The 20,077-nt window shown below is 42.6% G+C and overlaps 1 protein-coding gene across 1 annotated transcript in view; it reads left to right on the top strand.

Annotated features, from left to right (window-relative positions):
• The window catches only part of IQCA1 (IQ motif containing with AAA domain 1), a 178,072-nt gene that overhangs the window by 103,658 nt on the left and 54,337 nt on the right, over positions 1–20,077 (top strand). Inside the window, exons 10-11 of the mRNA XM_061120125.1 lie at positions 2,815–2,921; positions 3,088–3,189. Coding sequence (XP_060976108.1) covers positions 2,815–2,921; positions 3,088–3,189 — 209 coding nt within the window. The remainder of the gene's footprint in view (positions 1–2,814; positions 2,922–3,087; positions 3,190–20,077) is intronic.

Genomic DNA, 20,077 nt, shown 5'->3' with positions numbered 1-20,077 from the left:
CTGCATTGTAGGCGGATTCTTTACCAACTGAGCTATCAGGGAAGCCCTGATTGAACTTTTTAAAAAATATTTATTTATTTGGCTGAGTATTAGTTGCAACACGCAGGATCTTTGATCTTCCTTACAGCGTGTGGTTCTTGGTGGCATTCAGACTCTTAGCTGTGGCATATGAGACCTAGTTGCCTGGCCAGGGATGGAACCTGGGCCCCCTGCACTGGGAGCGCAGAGTCTTAGCCCCTGGACCACCAGGGAGGTCCCTCACCTTGACCCTCACCTCTGACAGATGTCCAGGAGGCACACCCCCAAGCCCCTCCAGCCCCATCATCGCATCCCATTGTCTGAGTCTCAGTGGTGGCTGGGCCACCTCTCACCTGGCCACCTTGCTGGGGAAGAACCCATGGGTGCATCAATTTTATGAAAATTTCACCACTTTTGTGATGTGTTATCTTTTTCTGATAAATTCACAATAGTCACCCTGGAAAAGATCTGGGCACTTTCAACCTCTTCTTTTTCAAAAACCTGCCCCTGAAACTTTGCATCACTGGTAGATTTCTCCTTCCCATCTTCCTAAGATTGGCCAAGGATTGGTGGAGCCCTGCGCAGGCCACACTGCCCTCAGTTTAACTGGGGGGAGACTGCTAAGCCTGAGAGCCCTTGCCAGGCATGAAATCCAGACAGGCCAACCCCTCTGCCCATGCAGTAGCCCAGGAAGTGAGCCGGCCCACCAGACCTGTGTGAGGTCAGCAGTTTGTGATGACCCTCTTCGGCTTCCAGAAACCTCCCTGCCAGCCTCTGGGAGCAGCATCAGGGTGTCCCCCCAGGGCTTGTGCACCCAACCCACACTTCTGGAAAATAGGGTCTCCCTGTTTCCCTCCATTTGTGTCCTGTGTGGCCCTGACTCAGAGCCCTGTAAGAGGACATGCCCCGTGGTCCTGTGTCCCCGCTTGCACTTGCTAAAAACAATGTTTTTAAGTGTTCTTAGCACAGCCACTGTCCCACTGGCCCCTCGCCCCTTGGGGGTGGAGATTGTTAATAAGCAAAGGACCACGTAAGGCCAGCAGCTGGTAGGTGGTAGGATCCCTGACGGGTTCCCCCTGGCCAGAGCCTTGGGGCCATTCCCTGCCTGGCTGTGCACCCTTGTGTGTCTGCCTCTTGTGGCCCTGTTGCTCTGTCGCCCGGAATCTGCAGCTCCCACCACGTCTCATCCCTTCTCCTTTCCTTTCTCACTGCTTCTGCTCACCACCCTCCTTTCTCGTCTGTGTGCCCACTTAGCTCTCTTGAGAATCTTCTCTCCCCTCTGCCTGCAGCGTTGACTCCTTGGCTCCCTGTGCACCCAGACATGCATTTCTGTCTGTGACTGTCCTCTGGGTGTTGAGTAAGTGCCAGCCCCTCCCTGCTTGGTCAGCTGTGTTGGGGGATACACTCCTGTCTGATCTCAGGATCAATGGTCACAGGGGAGGCTGTGCTTGCGAAGCTTCCGCCCCGTCACTCACCACCCGCCGTCCAGACCCAGCACAGGCCCCCTTTCTTCCCAGTCTTAGCCATTGTCAGACGAGGTGGGCCACCCCGTGGTCCTCGACTGCCCTCCCGAGTTGAACAGCATCAGTGCCCCCAAGGGACCAGCTCCCAGCGAAGTGGCCCAGCTGCGTGGTGGTTGCAGGTTTGGTTCCAGCAGATTTTCATCACAGTCTGAACATAAATTCAAGGAAGAGATCTCTTCCCCAACTGGCAAGTCTTTTTCCCTTGGGAGATTCTCCAATCCCACGGCCAGGGTCCAGGGGTCTGCACCTCTGTGAACATTTGGAATTCCCCTTCTGAGAAAACAGTTTTATTTCCATTTATTCCAGTGATTCAAAATTACCCTTATTTCCTCTAACCATCCTCCTAACTGCCAGGGTAAGGCCAAAGGGACATGTAAAATATATATGATTTCAAAAACATCCCAAAAGTAATACAAAAACACAGCTGTTGAATTCGGGATGAGTGATGGGTACTTGTGTGTTCGGTGTTGGCTTTTAATAGGGGCCAAGGTAAATCACGGGTAAGCTGAACTAGCAACAAAGTCTCTCCCATTTCATTGAATCATTTGAATAATAGAACTAATGGAAAACGTATTACAAAAACAGTTACCTGTAATTCCATAACCCCATAATTATTGTTGTTGTTGTTCAATAGCTAAGTCATGTCCGCTCTTTGTAACCCCATGGACTGCAGCACACCAGGCTCCCTGTCCTTCACTGTCTCCTGGAGTTTGCTCAGATTCATGTCCATTGAGTCGGTGATCCTATCCAACCATCTCATCCTCTGTCGTCCCCTTCTCCTCCCGCCTTCAATGTTTCCCAGCATCAGGGTCTTTTTCAATGAGTCGGCTCTTCACATCAGGTGGCCAAAGGATTGGAGCCTCAGCTTCAGCATTTCCAATGAATGTTCAAGACTGATTTCCTTTAGGATTGACTGGTTTGATCTCCTTACAGTCCAAGGGACTCTCAGAAGTCTTCTCCAGCACCACCATTGGAAAGCATCAATTCTTTGGCGCTCAGCCTTCTTTATGGTCCAACTCTCACATCCGTACGTGACTACAGTGGTACCGAAGAGTACCATTTGTTTCATACTTCGTTATTGGAGCTTTTCACATTAGCAGTTTTCTTCTTTATTTTTTAGACGTTGTACAGGCACAGTTCTTCCATTTGGAAAGTGGAAAAGAAGGACATAGGGTGGAAAATTGAGTTTGTGTTATATTTCACAAAACTGCCTTCATTCGTCTTCAAGTAGAAAAAAATTCATTTTCTTTTCCTTTCTCCTTCTGGAGTGCAGACCTGTGGAAGAATAAAGACGAATCGTGGAATTTCCCCCAGGACTATGACCCTGAACTGATCAAGGAGGACAAACGTAAGGAACTGGAGTCGGAGATCAGAGTGCAGGTAAAGCGGCTTTAATGTTAAAGTCCTAGTAAAGTCTTTCACTGCAGTGCTTTTTTATATCGTCCTGTTAGTAACCTACCCAGAATTTAAGCTGTTTCTAACTTCACAAAGAAAACACAAAGCAGGCAAATTGACCTAAAATGTAGTATCTTTTCTGTTGACCTAGGTTGATGAGCTGATGAGACAGGAACTAAAAAACTTAAAACTAGCTGTGAACAGAGAGAAGGAACTATCAGTCAGACCAGGAAAGAAGAAAGGAGGTAAAAAGGTGAGTGATGCTTATGCTCGGGAGGCGGAGGGCAGAACTGAACTGTGACCAGGAGCCCGACCCCAGCGTCCAGGACTGGTCCAGGCGGGCCTCAGGCAGACCCTGGCTGCCCCGGGCTGCTTTCCAGGAAACGTGCCTAACCTGTGGTGACTTCCCTGGGTCCACTATGCACTGGTCTACCAAATGCATAGCCCTCAGGGTTGTGGACTCATAAGTGGGATAAATCTAGTCTGGGAGTGAACTCCCCACCTTCATCACTGTGGATCCGTGGTACCCAAGCCCACAGGTGGGATGAGAACTCTCAAAGGAGCTAGGACATGTGCCTCAAATGCCCACCTGTCTCACCTGTAGATCTGTGTGTGGAGGCCAGAGGCAAAGAGCGGGTTCTTGGAGAGTCAGGGAATCTGATGAATTGAATTTTAAGTTGCCACTCATCCATCTCCTGGTGGTTTAGAGGCCAGCCAGATCCCAATATACAGTGTTATGCACTGGGGTCTTGTGAGGTAATAGAAAATGTTCTGTATTGGTCTCTGCCCCGACTTGCTGGCATGGAGCTCCTGGAACCCTTGTAAATTCCTAAGTGATAAGTGCACTGGAAGCCTCTTTTGTTACAATGAAGCAATGCTGGGTGGGTTTCTGGGTGGCTCCCAAGTTGGGACTTGTTACTACCAGAAAGACCAAGCCTTGATCAGAAGCCTGGAAATCTCAGTTCCGCCCACCCCATTCCCAAGTCAGAGGAAGGGAGCTGGACATGGAGTTAATACCTGATCATGCCCGTGTGAGGGGGTTTCTATAAAACCCCAGTAATCATGGGATTAGGAGAGTTTCCAGGTGGGCGAATGCAACCACATGCTGGAAGGGTGGTTGTTGTTCAGTCGCTCAGTCGTGTCTGACTCTTTGCGACCCCACGGACTGCAGCACGCCAGGCTTCCCTGTCCATCACCAACTCCCGGAGCTTGCTCAAACTCACGTCAGTGATGCCATCCAACCATCTCATCCTCTGCCGTCCCCTTCTCCTCCTGCCTTCAATCTTTCCCAGCATCAGGGTCTTTTCCAATGAGCCAGTTCTTCACATCACATGGCCAAAGTATTGGAGCTTCAGCTTCAACATCAGTCCTTTCAGTGAGTATTCAGGATTGATTTCCTTTGAGATTGACTGCTTGGATCTCCTTGCAATCCAAGAGACTCTCAGTAGTCTTCTCCAACACCACAGTTCAAAAGCGTCAATTCTTCGACATTCAGCCTTCTTTATGGTCCAACTCTCACATCCATACACGGTTACTGGAAAAAACCACAGCTCTGACTAGATGGATCTTTCTCAGAAAAGTGATGTCTCTGCTTTTGAATGCACTGTCTAGGTTTATCATAACTTTTCTTCCCAGGAGCAAGCATCTTTTAATTTCATGGCTGCAGTCACCATCTGCAGTGATTTTGGAGCCCAAGAAAATAAAGTCTGTCACTGTTTCCATTGTTTCCCCATCTATTGCCATGAAGTGATGGGACTGGATGCCATGATCTATTTTTTGAACTTTGAGTTTTAAGCCAACTTTTTCACTCTTCTATTTCACCTTCATCAAGAGGCTCTTTAGTTCTTCTTCGCTTTCTGCCATAAGGGTGATGTCATCTGTATATCTGAGGTTATTGATATTTCTCCCAGCAGTTTTGATTCCAGCTTGTGCTTCATCCAGCCTGGCATTTCACATAATGTACTACTCTGCATAGAAGTTAAATAAGCAGGGTGACAGTATACAGCCTTGATGTAATCCTTTCCCAATTTGGAATCAGTCCATTGTTCTATATTCGGTTCTAACTGTTGCTTCTTGACCTGCATACAGGTTTCTCAGGAGGTAGGTAAGGTGGCCTGGTATTCCCATCTCTTTAAGAATTTTTCAGTTTGTTGTGATCCACACAGTCAAAGGCTTTGGCATCATCACTGAAGCAGAAGTAGATGTTTTTCTGGAATCCTCTTGCTTTTTCTAGAAGGGTAACACACCCCAACTTCGTAGAGGCAGAAGCTCCTGTGCCCAGGAGCCTCCCAGACCTTGCCCTGCACACCTCCTCATCTGGTTGTTCTTCTGTGTCCTTTATTGTGTCCCTTGATGAACTGATAAGTATGTTTCCGTGAGTTCTGTGAGCCACTCTAACGAATTCATCAAACCCATGGAGGGGGTCATGGGAACCTTAGATTTACAGCCTGTTGATCAGAAGCACAGGTGATGATCTAGACATGTGATTGTCATTTGGAGTGGGGTGGGGGCGGTCTTGTGGGATATATCACCCTTCACCTGTGGGATCGGACTCTATATCTCGAGGTCGACAGTGCCAGAATTGAGTTAGATTGTAGGAGCCCCATCTGGTGTTGCAGAAGATTTCTTGATGGAGGAAACCCCCATACAACTAGCGTCAGAAGTGTGTGAACATGGTTCCCCTTGGTCCAGAGCCAGCTGTGCCTCTGGGGCCAGGATCCTCCAGGCAGAGGAGCTGGCAGGAGTGTGGGCTTTCTCAAGTTCCCATGGTCCATCAGCCCTCCCTGTCCCATCAGGGACTCACACACTCCCTGAGTTTGTCACACTCTCAACTGCGTTAGTGATTAGTTTGCCAACCCAGGGGGATGTGTGGTGTCTACAGTGACTCTATCCTGAAGCCTTCTGTGTTGATTTTACAGTTTACAGTTTTATAGCTTGCCTCTGACTCTTCAGATTAACACCTGAATGTCCTTCATGCGCCTCCTTGGAGCCTCCATCATTGTAGCCCAATGCATGCTTAGTCACTCCGTCGTGTTCCACTGTTTGTGACCCCGTGGACTATAACCCACCAGGCTCCTCTGTCCTTGGGATTCTCCAGGCAAGAATACTGGAGTAGGTATCCATTCCCTTCTCCAGGGGATCTTCCTGACCCAGGGATCGAACCTAGGTCTCCTGCATTGCAGGCAGATTCTTCACCATCTGAACCACCAGGGAAGCCCATAGCCTGATGAAGGTTCTCTATATGTAATTTCCACAAGTAAGTGAGGGCACCTATTTATGCCACTCATTGACCTATCGAATTGACTGTCTTCAAAAAGTGATGCTTTAGTGACTGAATGTGGAAATCAAGCCAAACAAAAGGGGAAATGAAGACAGGAGGTGACTGCCCCCTTTCAGCTGAGACTAGGCTTCCTCTTCTTAACCACAGCTGATAATCGGTCTGGCCCAAGGGTACCTTCCGCACTGCTGCTCCTCTCGCTCCTTGAAGCCTGGTGTCTGCCCTCACCACGTCCTAGCTCATGAAGTGTCCCAGGATGGGGCTGCTATGAATTTCCCTCTTACAATTAAACTGGTTGAACACACACTAGATGTGCTCAGGGTACCCCCAACAGATTGATGGTAATTGTGTAACTGTAGAGTTTTGAGTTCTCAAAATTCCAATCCAAGCGACCTTGGGAGACATAAATATGATTTCATTTCATAAGCTGAGACTTAATTAGCTATATTAAATCCCCCCCTTAAGAAGACCATTAGCAGAAGGGGAATGGGCAACCTTGAACATCAGAAAGGAGAAAAAGGACTCAGAGGAATACAACTTATCTGTGTTATTCCAGCTTTATCCAGAGAAGGTGACTTGATCAGAGGTCATACAGCCGCCTGAGCACCCCTCTTGAAATACAGATATGACCTTGGCACTCCATGCTGAAACCCTTCAGTGACACCCTAGTTCCCACAAGGATAAAGGTGACAATCTCCTGCCAGGCTGACAAAGCCATGCCCGACCTGGCACGGGTTCTCCTCTTCAGGCTCATCACCCGCTTCTCCCTCCCTGGCTGTACTCCAGCACCTGACCTTCCTCTCTGTCCTTCAAACACACTGTGCTCCCTCCCACCACAGGACCTTTGCACGTGCTGCTCTCTCTCAAGAACTGTCTTTGCTCCCACCCTCAGTCCCGAGTGTAGTTAAACCCCTACTCATCCCTGGGGTCAGTTCAAGTCCTTTTTCCTCGAGAAAACCTTCTGGGACCTCCGAGTAATTCTGGTTGCTCTGCATGCACTTGACACTGTGCTACAGTGGCTTCCTGGTGCTTCATCGTAGTTTTCATGTTATATTTACTGGCGAGATCTTTTTATTAGTACCTGCCTTCCCATATCTACTGAAGTGCAGAGACTGGGTGACTGTCTTTGCTGCTCACTATTGTAACCTTTTCTGGCACATAGCAAGTCCTCAGCACATGTTATGGAGTTAGTTAACTCATCAAACCTAGATCCTATGCAGATTGACCACTCTCAGCTAGATCAGTGCCTTAAGATGCCACAGTCATGGCATCGGTGAAAATTCAGAGCATCCAGCCACTTTCTTTGCTATTCCATACTCAACAAGCAACCTCCCAGTGAGTTACTGTGACTTCATGTTTATTTTGTAACAAGAGAGAAAGCTACAGCCTGTTTCTCACAGCAATTATACTTCACAGTACAGTTTAATCTACTTAGCTTACAGTTTCGTCCACCTTCTCTTGTGATTTGGAGATCCAAAATCTGATATTGAGGGACAGATCCTCTTTACTAATTGTTTCATTCAGTAGTATTTATTGAGCACTGTATGCCAAGTCCATTTCAAGGCGTTTGAGGTACACAAGGTAACGAGACAGACAGAGAGTGTATTGTGGCAGAAACAAGTTCCCAGGTACACAGGACTGTCAATCAGCCCTGGGTGGGCTGTGGCCCCCATTATGACATCACTGTCATAGCAAAAGGATCCATGGCAGGTGCTCTCTGGGGAGCTGGCCCACTGTGGTCTGGCCCTGGCTTCCACATCCTACCCTGGAGTAACCTGGAGCACGTGTGGCCCCCAGCTTTGACCATGGCCAGTGTGGCAGGTAGAAATTTAGAATTGTCTTTTTAAAGAAACAAGTAAATATTCTACAGCTGAAAAATATGGTATCCAAAAGTATGAAGTCTTCTACCTGGCTTAACAATACTGTGGACATAGTAAATGCAGGTTGACCTCAATCACAAATCAGTAGGAAATACAAACTGAAGTACAGAAAAAAACAAATAAGATAAAGAACAGACAAGAAGGGATATTTGAGGCATAGTCGAATGTTGTAACATATGTACAATTAGAATTTGCCCCCAAAAAAGGAGGATGGAACAGAAGCAATAAATAAAAAAGTAATGTTTGTTAAATTTTCCAATTCAGATGAAATACACCAAGCCATGAATTCAAGAGCTTCACTGAGGTTCAAGAAGAATGAGTCCAGACACATCAGAGTCAAAATGCTGAAAGTCAAAAGACACATTAGAGTCAAAATGCTGAAAGTTACTAGATTCTTTTTAAAAGCACATTTCCTTCAGGGTAATGAAAAATAAGAAAGACTACTGAGTCTCTCAGCAGAAACTATGAAAGCCAGAAGGAATTGAATGGCATCTTGAAGCACTGGGAAAAAATAACTACCAATCTAGAATTCATACCCACTGAAAATGTCCTTCAAAACTGACAATGAAATAGAGATATTTCCAGACAGACAAAATCTGAGAGGACTTATCAGCAACAGACCCATAATATGAAAATACTAAAGGGATATTATTCTTCAGGCTGAAGGAAAATTAGTTCAGATGAGAGAACAGAGAGATAAAAGAAATTTTCAGCTCTGAAAAATGTAAATATTTGGGTAAATATAAAAGGCTAAATACTCTTAAAATAATCTGATTTTTAAAGCAAGAATAGTAAGAGTCATGTGTGTCTACACCATATATACAAGTAAAATATAGAACAGCAGCAGAAGAAAAGGCAGATAGCAGTAAATGGACTTGTGGCATTATTGCATTTCTCAGGAAACCATGAAAGGCTAATTTAAGGTAAATTGTAATAAACTAATGATGTATTTTGTAATTCTTTTTTTTTTCCCTTTATTTATTTATTTATTTTTTCAGTGGGTTTTGTCATACATTGACATGAATCAGCAATAGATTTACACATATTCCCCATCCAGATCCCCCCTCCCACCTCCCTCTCCACCCGATTCCTCTGGGTCTTCCCAGTGCACCAGGCCCGAGCACTTGTCTCATGCATCCCACCTGGGCTGGTGATCTATTTCACCATAGATAATATACATGCTGTTCTTTCGAAACATCCCACCCTCACCTTCTCCCACAGAGTTCAAAAGTCTGTTCTGTACTTCTGTGTCTCTTTTTCTGTTTTGCATATAGGGTTGTCATTGCCATCTTTCTAAATTCCATATATATGTGTTAGTATGCTGTAATGTTCTTTATCTTTCTGGCTTACTTCACTCTGTATAATGGGCTCCAGTTTCATCCATCTCATTAGAACTGGTTCAAATGAATTCTTTTTAATGGCTGAGTAATATTCCATGGTGTATATGTACCACAGCTTCCTTATCCATTCGTCTGCTGATGGGCATCTAGGTTGCTTCCATGTCCTGGCTATTATAAACAGTGCTGCGATGAACATTGGGGTGCACGTGTCTCTTTCAGATCTGGTTTCCTCGGTGTGTATGCCCAGAAGTGGGATTGCTGGGTCATATGGCAGTTCTATTTCCAGTTTTTTAAGGAATCTCCACACTGTTCTCCATAGCGGCTGTACTAGTTTGCATTCCCACCAACAGTGTAAGAGGGTTCCCTTTTCTCGTATTTTGTAATTCTTTAAAATGACACTAAAATATATAGAAAAAGAGTAATAGCAAAGATAAGTAGAAAAATAAAAATTAATTGAAAAGAATACAGGAAAGGAAAAATAGGAATAAAAATAAAAGTGAATTAATAAATAATAAAAAGAAAGGAAATACAAATATGATTGAATTAAACTCAATCAAATCCATAATTACATGAAATGAAAACACACCAAATGTTTTAATTAAAAGACAATAATTTCCATACTGAAAAAATACAAACTTTGTACTGTTTATAAGAAGCACAATTCAGTTCAGTTCAGTCACTTAGTCACATCCAACTCTTTATGACCCCATGGACTGCAGCACACCAGGCTTCCCTGTCCATCACCGACTCCTGGAGCTTGCTCAAACTCATGTCCATCAATTCGGTGACACCATCCAACCATCTCATTCTCTGTCATCCCCTTCTCTTCCTGCCTTCAATCTTTCCCAGCACCAGGGACTTTTCTAATGAGTTGGCTCTTCACACCAGGAGGTTAAAGTATTGGAGTTTCAGCTTCAGCATCAGTCCTTCCAATGAATATTCAGGATTGATTTCCTTTAGGATGGACTGGTTTGATCTCCTTGCAGTCCAAGGGACTTTCAAGAGTCTTCTCCAACACCACAGTTCAGAAGCATTTTGCCTTTTCATACTGTTCATGGGGTTCACAAAAAGATATAAATAAACAAAGTGTGCTCACACTTTAGACTTTAATTTTGGTTGGGGTATAACTGCTTAACAATGCTGTGATAGTTTCAGGCGAACAGCAAAGGGACTCAGTCATACATACACATGTATCCATTCTCCTCCCATACCCCTTCCCATCCAGACTGACATATAGCATTGAGTAGAGTTCCATGAAGAAGCATGCTTTAAACATAATGAATAGATATGTTGAAAATAAAAGAACAGTCAACCATAAACCATTAAAGCACTAACCAAAAGGTACCTAGTGCAACTCAATATCAGACAAAGAAGACTTTAGGTGATAACCACCCTACACCATTCAAACAATGGAAACAGTGAGAGACTTTATTTTCTTGGGCTCTAAAATTACTGCAGATGGTGACTGCAGTCATGAAATTAAAAGACGCTTCCTCCTTGGAAGAAAAGTTATGACAAACCTAGAGAGCATATTAGATAGCAGAGACATTACTTTGCCAACAAAGGTCCATCTAGTCAAGGCTATGGTTTTTCCAGTAATCATGTATGGATGTGAGAATTGGACCATAAAGAAGGCTGAGTGCCAAAAAACCGATGCTTTTGAATTTCAGTGTCAGAGAAGACACTTGAGAGTCCCTTGGACTGCAAGGAGATCAAACCAGTCAATCCTAAAGGAAATGAGTCCTTAATATTCATTGGAAGGACTGATGCTGAAGCTGAAGAAGCTCCAATACTTTGGCCCCCTGATGCGAAGAGCCAGCCTATTAGAAAAGACCCTGGTGCTGGGGAAGATTGAAGGCAAGAGGGAGAAGGGGATGACAGAGGACAGGATGGTTGGATGGCATCACTGACTCGATGGGCATGAGTTTGAGCAAGCTCCAGGAGATGGTGAAGGACAGGGAAGCCGGGCATGCTGCAGTCCATGGGGTCACAAAGTGTAGGACACAACTAAGCAACAGAACAACAACAACACGCCATTCAAACACCTCAAAAAAACAGGATCCCTGCTCCAGTACACACCAGCAAAGCTGCATGAGGAGCCTACCCCATGAAGACGTAGGAGGCAACCCAACATCCTCTGTGGAGTGGTGTGAGAGAAGACCAAAATGTCACCACCCCTCCCTCCCTCCTTGCTGGGATGCATCAGAGGAAGCTAAGTGGACAGTCAGGACCTTCACCAGTTCCCAGTGGTAACAAGTGTCATTGGAAGACCACATGGGGGGGCCAGAGGTCTTGCCCCCCCCCCCAGAAATAGAAGGAACTCCCCCTCACAATGGAGTGAGGAATCTATCCTTCTACCTTCCTGACAGTAACCATACAACACATACACACAATTCCCCTGCCAGAGTGGTGTCAGAGTTTAAACAGAAGATTTAAATTCAGAGTCTCATAGCATAACGGGCTTCCCTGATAGCTCAGTTGGTAAAGGATCCGCCTGCAATGTGGAAGACCTGAGTTCAATCCCTGGGTTGGGAAGATGCCCTGGAGAGGGGAAAGGCTCCCCACTCCAGTACTCAAGCCTGGAGAATTCCATGGACTGTAGAATCTATGAGGTCACAAAGAGTTGGACACAACTGAATGATTTTCACTTCACTTCACAGCATAATACAAAAATGTTTAGGTTTCATTGAAAGTCACTCATCATACAAGAACCTGGAAGATCTCAAACTGAAGGAAAATAGATAGTAGATCTCAAGTCTGAAATGTCAGAGATGTCAGAATTATCTGACAAACATTTTAAGGTTGTCATGATTAAAATGTCACAATGAGTAATTATGAAGCTTCTATATACAAATAAAAAAATAGAAAGCCTCAACAAAAAAGTATATAATACAGAGAAGAACCAAATAGATATTTTAGAACTGAAAAGTACAGTATCCAAATTATTGGTTGAGCTCAGCAGCAGAATAGAGGTGACAGTGGAAAGAATCACTGAATTAGAAGATAGGACAATAGAAATTATGCAATATGAACAACAGAGAAAATCAACTGAAAAGAAAAGATAAACACAGAATCAGGGACTGTGGGACTGTTAAAAAACATCTTGTATTTATGTCATCAGAGTCTCAGAAGATAAGGAGGATGAAACTGAAAAAGCATTTCAAGAAATAATGATTGAAATCTTCCCAAATTTGATAAAGAGATATAAACCTGCAGATTTAAGAAGCTGAGTGAAACCCAAACAAAATAAATACAAAGAAATCTGATCTGAGATACATCCTAGTTAATCTTCTGAATACTGAAGACAAAGAAAAAGTCTGGAAAGCATGGAGGGTGGGGCAGGGGTGGAAAAGTGACTCTTTACCTGTAGGGGAAAAAAAACACCTTAAATGACTGTGGATTGCTCACAAGAAATTGAGGCTAGAAGAAAGGATACAATACTTTTTCAAACACTGAAAAAATTTATATGCCACCAGAATTTATACCCAACAAAACTATTCTTCAGCAGTGAAGAGGGGGAAATCAAGATGAAGGAAAACTAAGATTTTTTCACCAGTAGAATCACCCAGAGAGGATTTCTAAAGGAACTTCTTTAAATGGAAAGGAAAACCTGGAGTATCAGAAGGGAAGAAAGAACTTGTAAGCAAAAACATAGGTAAAAAGCATAGGCTTTTCTGCCCTTTCTAAATTATGTTATTTGATGGAAGTAAAAATTATAATACTATTTGACATGGTTCTCAAGGTATGCAGAGGAGATATTTAAGAAAATGTTAACAAATGATGTTGGTATGAGTTAAAGGATATAAAGGAAATTAAGATTTTTCTACTTCACTCAAAATATGACATGAATAGACTGTGATAGTTATACATATATAATGTAACACCCAGAGCAACTGCCAGAAAACTATGCAAAGAGATACACTCAAAGAACACCATCAAAGTTAAATTCTAAAAAATAAATGTTGAAGTCACTCACAGGATGACAGAAAAAACCAAATAAAGAAACAAAAAATATAACAGAAAAAAAAAATAAAATGGTAGACTGAAGTCCTAACATATCAGTAATTACATTAAATGTAAATAGTCTAAAGACAATAATTAAAAGACAGAGGTTAGCAAAGTGTATTTAAAAACATGACCCAACTGTATCTTCAGGAACCTCATTTGATATATTATGAAATAAGCAGGTGTAAGTAAAAGGATGGGGAAAATATACCATGCAAACAATCAAAAGAAAGCTATTATAATATCACATAAGGTAGATTTCAGAGCTGAGAAAATTGTCAAAGACAGGGAAGAACATTATATGTGGTAAAAGAGCCAATCCACAAAAGACATGGTAATCCTAAATGTTCATACACCAAACAGCAGAACTACAAAATATAGGAAACAAAATCCAATAGAAAGAACAGAAAAACAGAAAACTCTACAATTACAGTTGGAGACTCAACATATCACTTTTAAGAATTGATACAATTCTAGGCAGAAAATCATTAGCAAGGATATCGCAAAACTCAACAACACCAGCAACAGACAGAATCTAGTTGACATTTATAGAGCACTCTACTCAACTTCCCTGATGGCTCAGACAGTAAAGAATCTGCCTGGAATGCAGGAGATCCGAGTTTAATCCTGGGTTGAGAAGATCCCATGGAGAAGGAACTGGCAACCCACTCCAGTATTCTTGCCTGGAGAATTCTATGGACAGAGGAGCCTGGCAGCCTACACAAAGAGTTGGACACTACTGAGTGACTAACACCACCCAACAAAGAGAATGCATATTCTTTTCAAGTGCCCACAGAACATCTTCCAAGGTGGACCATATTTTGTGCCATAGGACATATCTCAATAGATTGAAAAGAGTTGAAATTATGAAGAATGTCTTCCCCTACCACAGTGGACTCACACTAGAAATCAGGAACAGGAAACTAATGAGAAAATGTCCGGGCACAGGGAAACTAAACAACACACTTCTAATTCATAGAACAAAGAAAAAACAGAAATAAAAACATATAACAAAAATATAAGATATAAAAATATCTGGGATACAAGCCAAGTGGCCCTGAGAGGGAAATTTGTAGCCTTAAACACATACACAGGGGCGTCCCTGATGGTTCAGTAGACGAAGAATCCCTGGCAACTGAGCAAGTCAGTCACCCTAGGCCCTCAGCACTTTTGCCATCATGGGCCCCTTCCTGGATGAAAAAAATACTAAAAAGATTACATGACTGGTTTGGTATAAAGGCAAGTATATAGCAATAGGGACTTCACAGGTAGCTCAGTGGTAAAGAATCCACCTACCAATGTCAGAGACACAGGAGATGCAGGTTTGATCCCTGGGTCGGGAAGATGCCCTGGAGAAGGAAATGGCAACCCACTCCAGTATTCTTGCCTGGAGAACCCTATGGTCAGAGGAGCCTGGTGGGCTACAGTCCATAGGGTCACAAAGAGTCAAACGTGACTGAGTGACCAAGTGAAACAGATACAGTAGAAAAAAAAGAGGAAAAAGCTCAAATTCATCAGCCAAGCTCCCACCTTCAGAACCTAGAAAAGAGGAGAAAAAAGTGAGCAGAAAGAAGAAAATAAAGAGCAGAAATCAGTGAAATTGAAAACGGAAAAACAGCACCGAAAGTAAATAAAACAGCTGACTTTTTGGAAATTGTCAATAATTGACAAACCTCTGGTAAGACTAACAAAGAAAAATAAAGTCACAAATTACCAACAGAAGGAATGAAGCAAGGGTTGTCGCCACTGACTGCAGACATAAAAAGAATAATTTAATAAAGGATACTGTAAACAACTCTACACACATAATTTGACAACTTAACACAAGATGGACCCACTTTCCCTAAAAATACAAACTGCCACAACTCATTTGATATGAAATAGATAAATTGACTAGCTCTGTAACCATACAGAAGTTGAACTGTAATTAAAACAATTCCCCACGTAGAATCTCCAAGGCCAGATGATTTACTACCAGAATTCTACCAAATATTCAAAGGTAGATTAACTCCAGTTCTACACAGTCATGTCCAGAAAACAGAAGAAGAAGGAACACTTCCCAACTCATTTCATAACAAGCTAATATTACCCTTAAATGAAAACCAGACAAAGACAATACCAAAAAAAGAAATCTATAAGCCTGTATCCCTTATGAATATAGATGCAAAATTCCTTAGCAAAATATTATCAAATAGAATGAAACAATAAAGGGAATTATAAACCATGACCAAATGGACTTTATTCCAAGAATGCAAGCCTCGTTCAATATTTGAAAATCAGTAATGGAATCAACTATGTTAATGGGCTAAAGAAGAAAAAAAATCACATGATCATATCAGTTGATACATAAAAAGCATTTGACACAATTTAACCCTCACCCATAATAACTTGCTCAGAAAAATTGGAATAGAGAACTTCCATAACGTGATAAATTTACAGAAACACCCACAGCTAACTTTTTACTTAACAGTGAGAGACTAAATGTTTTTTTCCTAAGACTGGGAACACGGCCAGTGTGTCCACTCAGTAAACTTTCATGAGCATAGTGTAGACATTTTAGCCAGTACAGTAGGACAAGAGAAGGAAATAAAAGAAACAGTCCTTATTTGTAGATGACATGAATGGCTATTTAGAAAATCCCAAGGATTCTACAAACTCCTAGAAATAAAAAAGTGCATTCAGCAAGGTTTTAGGATACAAGGGGAACATATAAAAATCAATCGTATTTCTATTTACTAGCAACGAATAGGTAGACACCAGGGTTAAAAATATATCACTTAAAATCACTCAAAACTGAAGTACCTAGGTGTAATGCTAACAAAACATGTATAAGACTTGTATGCTAAAAGAACACCATGCTGATGAAAGAAATCAAAGATCTAAATAGATAGACATACTATGCACATGAATTGGAAGACAAAAGGTTGTAAAGATGTCAATTCTTTCCACATCAGTATACAAGATTAATCCAATTCTTATCAAAATCCCAGAATGATAGTTATAAACATATATAAGATTATCCTAAAATGTATATGGAAAGACAGTGAATCTAGAATAGCTAAAATGACTTTGAAAAAAGAGGAATAAAGTAAAAAGAATCCTTCCTTGTGATTTCAAGACTTGTTACACAGCCATAATAATCAAGACCATTTGCTGTTTGTGGAGGGTTAAATCACGAATCAGTGAAACAGGACAGTTGAGGTATCAGTCAGTTCAGTTCAGTCGCTCAGTCGTGTCCGACTCTTTGCGATCCCATGGACTGCAGCACGCCAGGCCTCCCTGTCCATCACCAACTCCCGGAGTTTACTCAGACTCATGTCCATCGAGTCAGTGATGCCATCCAGCCATCTCATCCTCTGTCGTCCCCTTCTCCTCCTGCCCCCAATCCCTCCCAGCATCAGGGTCTTTTCCAATGAGTCAGCTTTTCGCTTGTTGAGGTATAGGCTTGCACAGATAAGCCTGACTGATTTTTGACAAAGATGCACATGTAATTGAAGCAGAAAGGATGACCTTTTCACTAAATGGTGCTGGAGCAGGTGGACATCCACAGATTAAAAAAAGAAGAAAAACAACTTGACTTCTAAAAAAAACAAAAACAAAAAACTTGACTTCTGAAAAAAAAAAACTTGACTTAAGTATTACATCTTGTACAAAAATTAACTCAAAATGGATCATGGACTTAGATGTAAAATGTAAAACTATAACTTTAAAAAAATATATAGGGTAATATACACAATGGAATATTACTCAGCCATAAAAAGGAATGCATTTGAGTCAGTTCTAATGAAGGGGATGAACCTAGAGCCCATTATACAGAGTGAAGTAAGTCAGAAAGAAAAAGATAAATATTGTATTCTAATGCGTATTTACAGAATCTAGAAACATGGTACTGAAGGATTTGTTTGCAGGGCAGCAATGGAGAAACAGACATAGAATAGGTTTATGGACCTGGGGAGAGGGGAGGAGAGGGTGAGATGTATTGAAAGAGTACCATGGAAGCTTACACTAGCATATGTAAAATAAATAACCAACGGGAATCTGCTGTATGTCTCAGGAAACTCAAACAGGGGCACTGTATCAACCTAGAGGGTGGGGTGGGGAGGGAGATGGGAGGGAGTTTCAAAAGGGAGGGGATATATATTTACCTATGGCTGGTTCCTGTGGAGGTTTGACAGAAAACAACAAAATTCTGTAAAGCAATTATCCTTCAATTAAAAATAAATAATTTTCTTAATTGATGGAAAAAAATACATAGGGAAAATCTTTTGGGTCTAAGGTTAGCAAAGCATTCTTAGAATTAGCACTGAAAGCACAAATCCATTATAGGAAAATTAGAATTTCATCAAAACTAAACATGTTTGCGAAAGAGCCTGTTAAGAGGGTGAAAAGACAAACTACAGGTGGGGAGAAAGTATTCTCAAACCATATATCTGATGAAGAGCTAGTATGTAGAACATAAAAAGAACTCTCAAAACTCAACACTTAAAAAACCAAACAATCTGACTATAAAATGGACTAAAGACATGAAGCGACATTTCACCAAAGTGGATGTGCAGAGGGAACATGAGCACAGAAAGGATGTCTAATGTCATGAGCCATTAGAAAAAAAACAAAACCACAAAGAAATCACTCCATACCCACGAGGGTGGCTGAAATAAAAGCATTGGCAACATCAGGTGCTTAAGAGGACAGGGGCAAACTATTATCACTCTTATTTGATTGGTGGGAGTGTAAAATGGCGTGATCAGCACATGAAATTTGGCATTTCTTAAAAACCAAACATGCAACCATGGGTGTGTGCGCTCAGTAGGTAAGTTGTGTCTGACTCTTTGCAACCCCATGGACTGTAGCCCGCCTCTGCCCATGGAATTTTCCAGGCGAGAATACTCAAGTGGGTAGCCATTTCCTTCTCCAGGGATCTTCCGGACCCAGGGATTGAACATGCACAGAAGGACTCCTGTATCTCCCATGTTGGCTGGCAGATTCTTTACCACCTGGGAAGCCCACAGCAACTGCCATACAACCCAGCAATTGTGCTCATCAGCATTTATCTCAGATAAATGAAGGCTTACACACACACACACACACACACACACACACACATTTGTTGTGCCTTAATCAATTCATAATAGCCCCAAACTGGAAACAACAACTGGAAGAAGAATAAACTATTCATGCATGCAATAACCTGGAAACATTTCCCGAGAATTATGATGAATGAAAAAAGGGTTTTGCTGTTAGAACATTGCTAAAAGGACAAAAATTATAGAAATAGAGAAGGGATTAGAGGTTTCTAGTAAAGCTGGGGTGGCCGAGAGAGCAACTTGAAGGATCCTTGTGGTGATAGGAAACCTTCTTGACTGTATCCACATCAGATCAATATCTTGGTTGTGACCTTGAGAGAAAGTGCTACAAGACGTTACCATTGGGAGACACACCCTAAAGGTTACATCTCTCTGTATCAGTTCTTGGAACTGCATGTGAATCTAACATCATCTCAAAATAAAAAATTTCAACTTTTAAAATGCTGTAAAACATCAAGTATGGCTACGTGCAACCACATACATGAATGTAGTGATCATAATACTGATTGGAGGAAGTCAGACATTGAAGAGTCTGTATTATAAGACCCCATGTCCAAGAACAGGTGACGTGAGTCCACAGAGAAGTCAGAGGAATGGTTACCTACAGACTGGAAAACCACGTGAGAAGAGAGTTCAGGAATAATGAAAATGTGTTCTGGATTTTAAACTGGGTGGCGCTGATGTGGTTCTATGTAAAAAGTTTATCAGCCAGATGTGATGATATTTTACATAAATTATGATGTAATAGAAATGATAAAGCATGAATGAATGGATGAATGGGAAATGGACAGAGTGCATATATACCCTACTGTGTATAAAATATGTAACTAATGAGAGCCTACTGCATAGCACAAGGAGAAAAGAGAAGGACCCATATGTGAAACAGATCACCAGGCCAAGTTCGATGCATCAATCAGGGCACTCAAAGCCAGTGCACTGGGACAACCCAGAGGGATGGGATGGGGCAGGTGGGAGGTGGGGTTCAGGATGGGGACACATGTACACCCGTGGCTGATTCATGTCAGTCGGTCAGTTCAGTTGCTCAGTCGTGTCCGACTCTCTGCGAGCCCATGGACTGTAGCATGCCATGTCAATGTATGGCAAAAACCACCACAATATTGTAAAGCAATTAGCCTCCAATTAAAATAAATAAATTAATTTTTTTTAAAAAGAGAAGGACCCGGAGGGAATCCTGTGTAACGGGGAACACACATCACCTGAGGAGCATGAGATACGGCAAAGAAAGATAGGGGTCAGGCTGGGAGACTCGAACTGCATCCTGTGGGCAATGGGGAGATGCTGGTGGATATTTTAGACAGAAGAGTTCAAGATCTCTGAGCTCTGCCTTAAGGGACCACGTTCCAGCACCGCCCTTCCGCCATCACAGGGATCTGAGTGCGAAGCCCTTGGGGAAGCAGAGGCCGCCTGGCCTTTCCGGCTCCAGGTTTGGGGCCGGATGCTGACTGAGAGGCAGTCAGAACCAAGGACAAGCACAGCTGATTGTGCACTGGGCGCTCTCATCCTTTGTCGTAAGCATCCCAGGACCCAGAAGAAG

This window comes from Dama dama, chromosome 20 (assembly GCF_033118175.1).
Source record: "Dama dama isolate Ldn47 chromosome 20, ASM3311817v1, whole genome shotgun sequence".
NCBI lineage: Eukaryota > Metazoa > Chordata > Mammalia > Artiodactyla > Cervidae > Dama > Dama dama.
The sequence above is the reverse complement of the archived record's forward strand: the minus strand, read 5'-3'. Positions and strand labels throughout refer to the sequence as shown.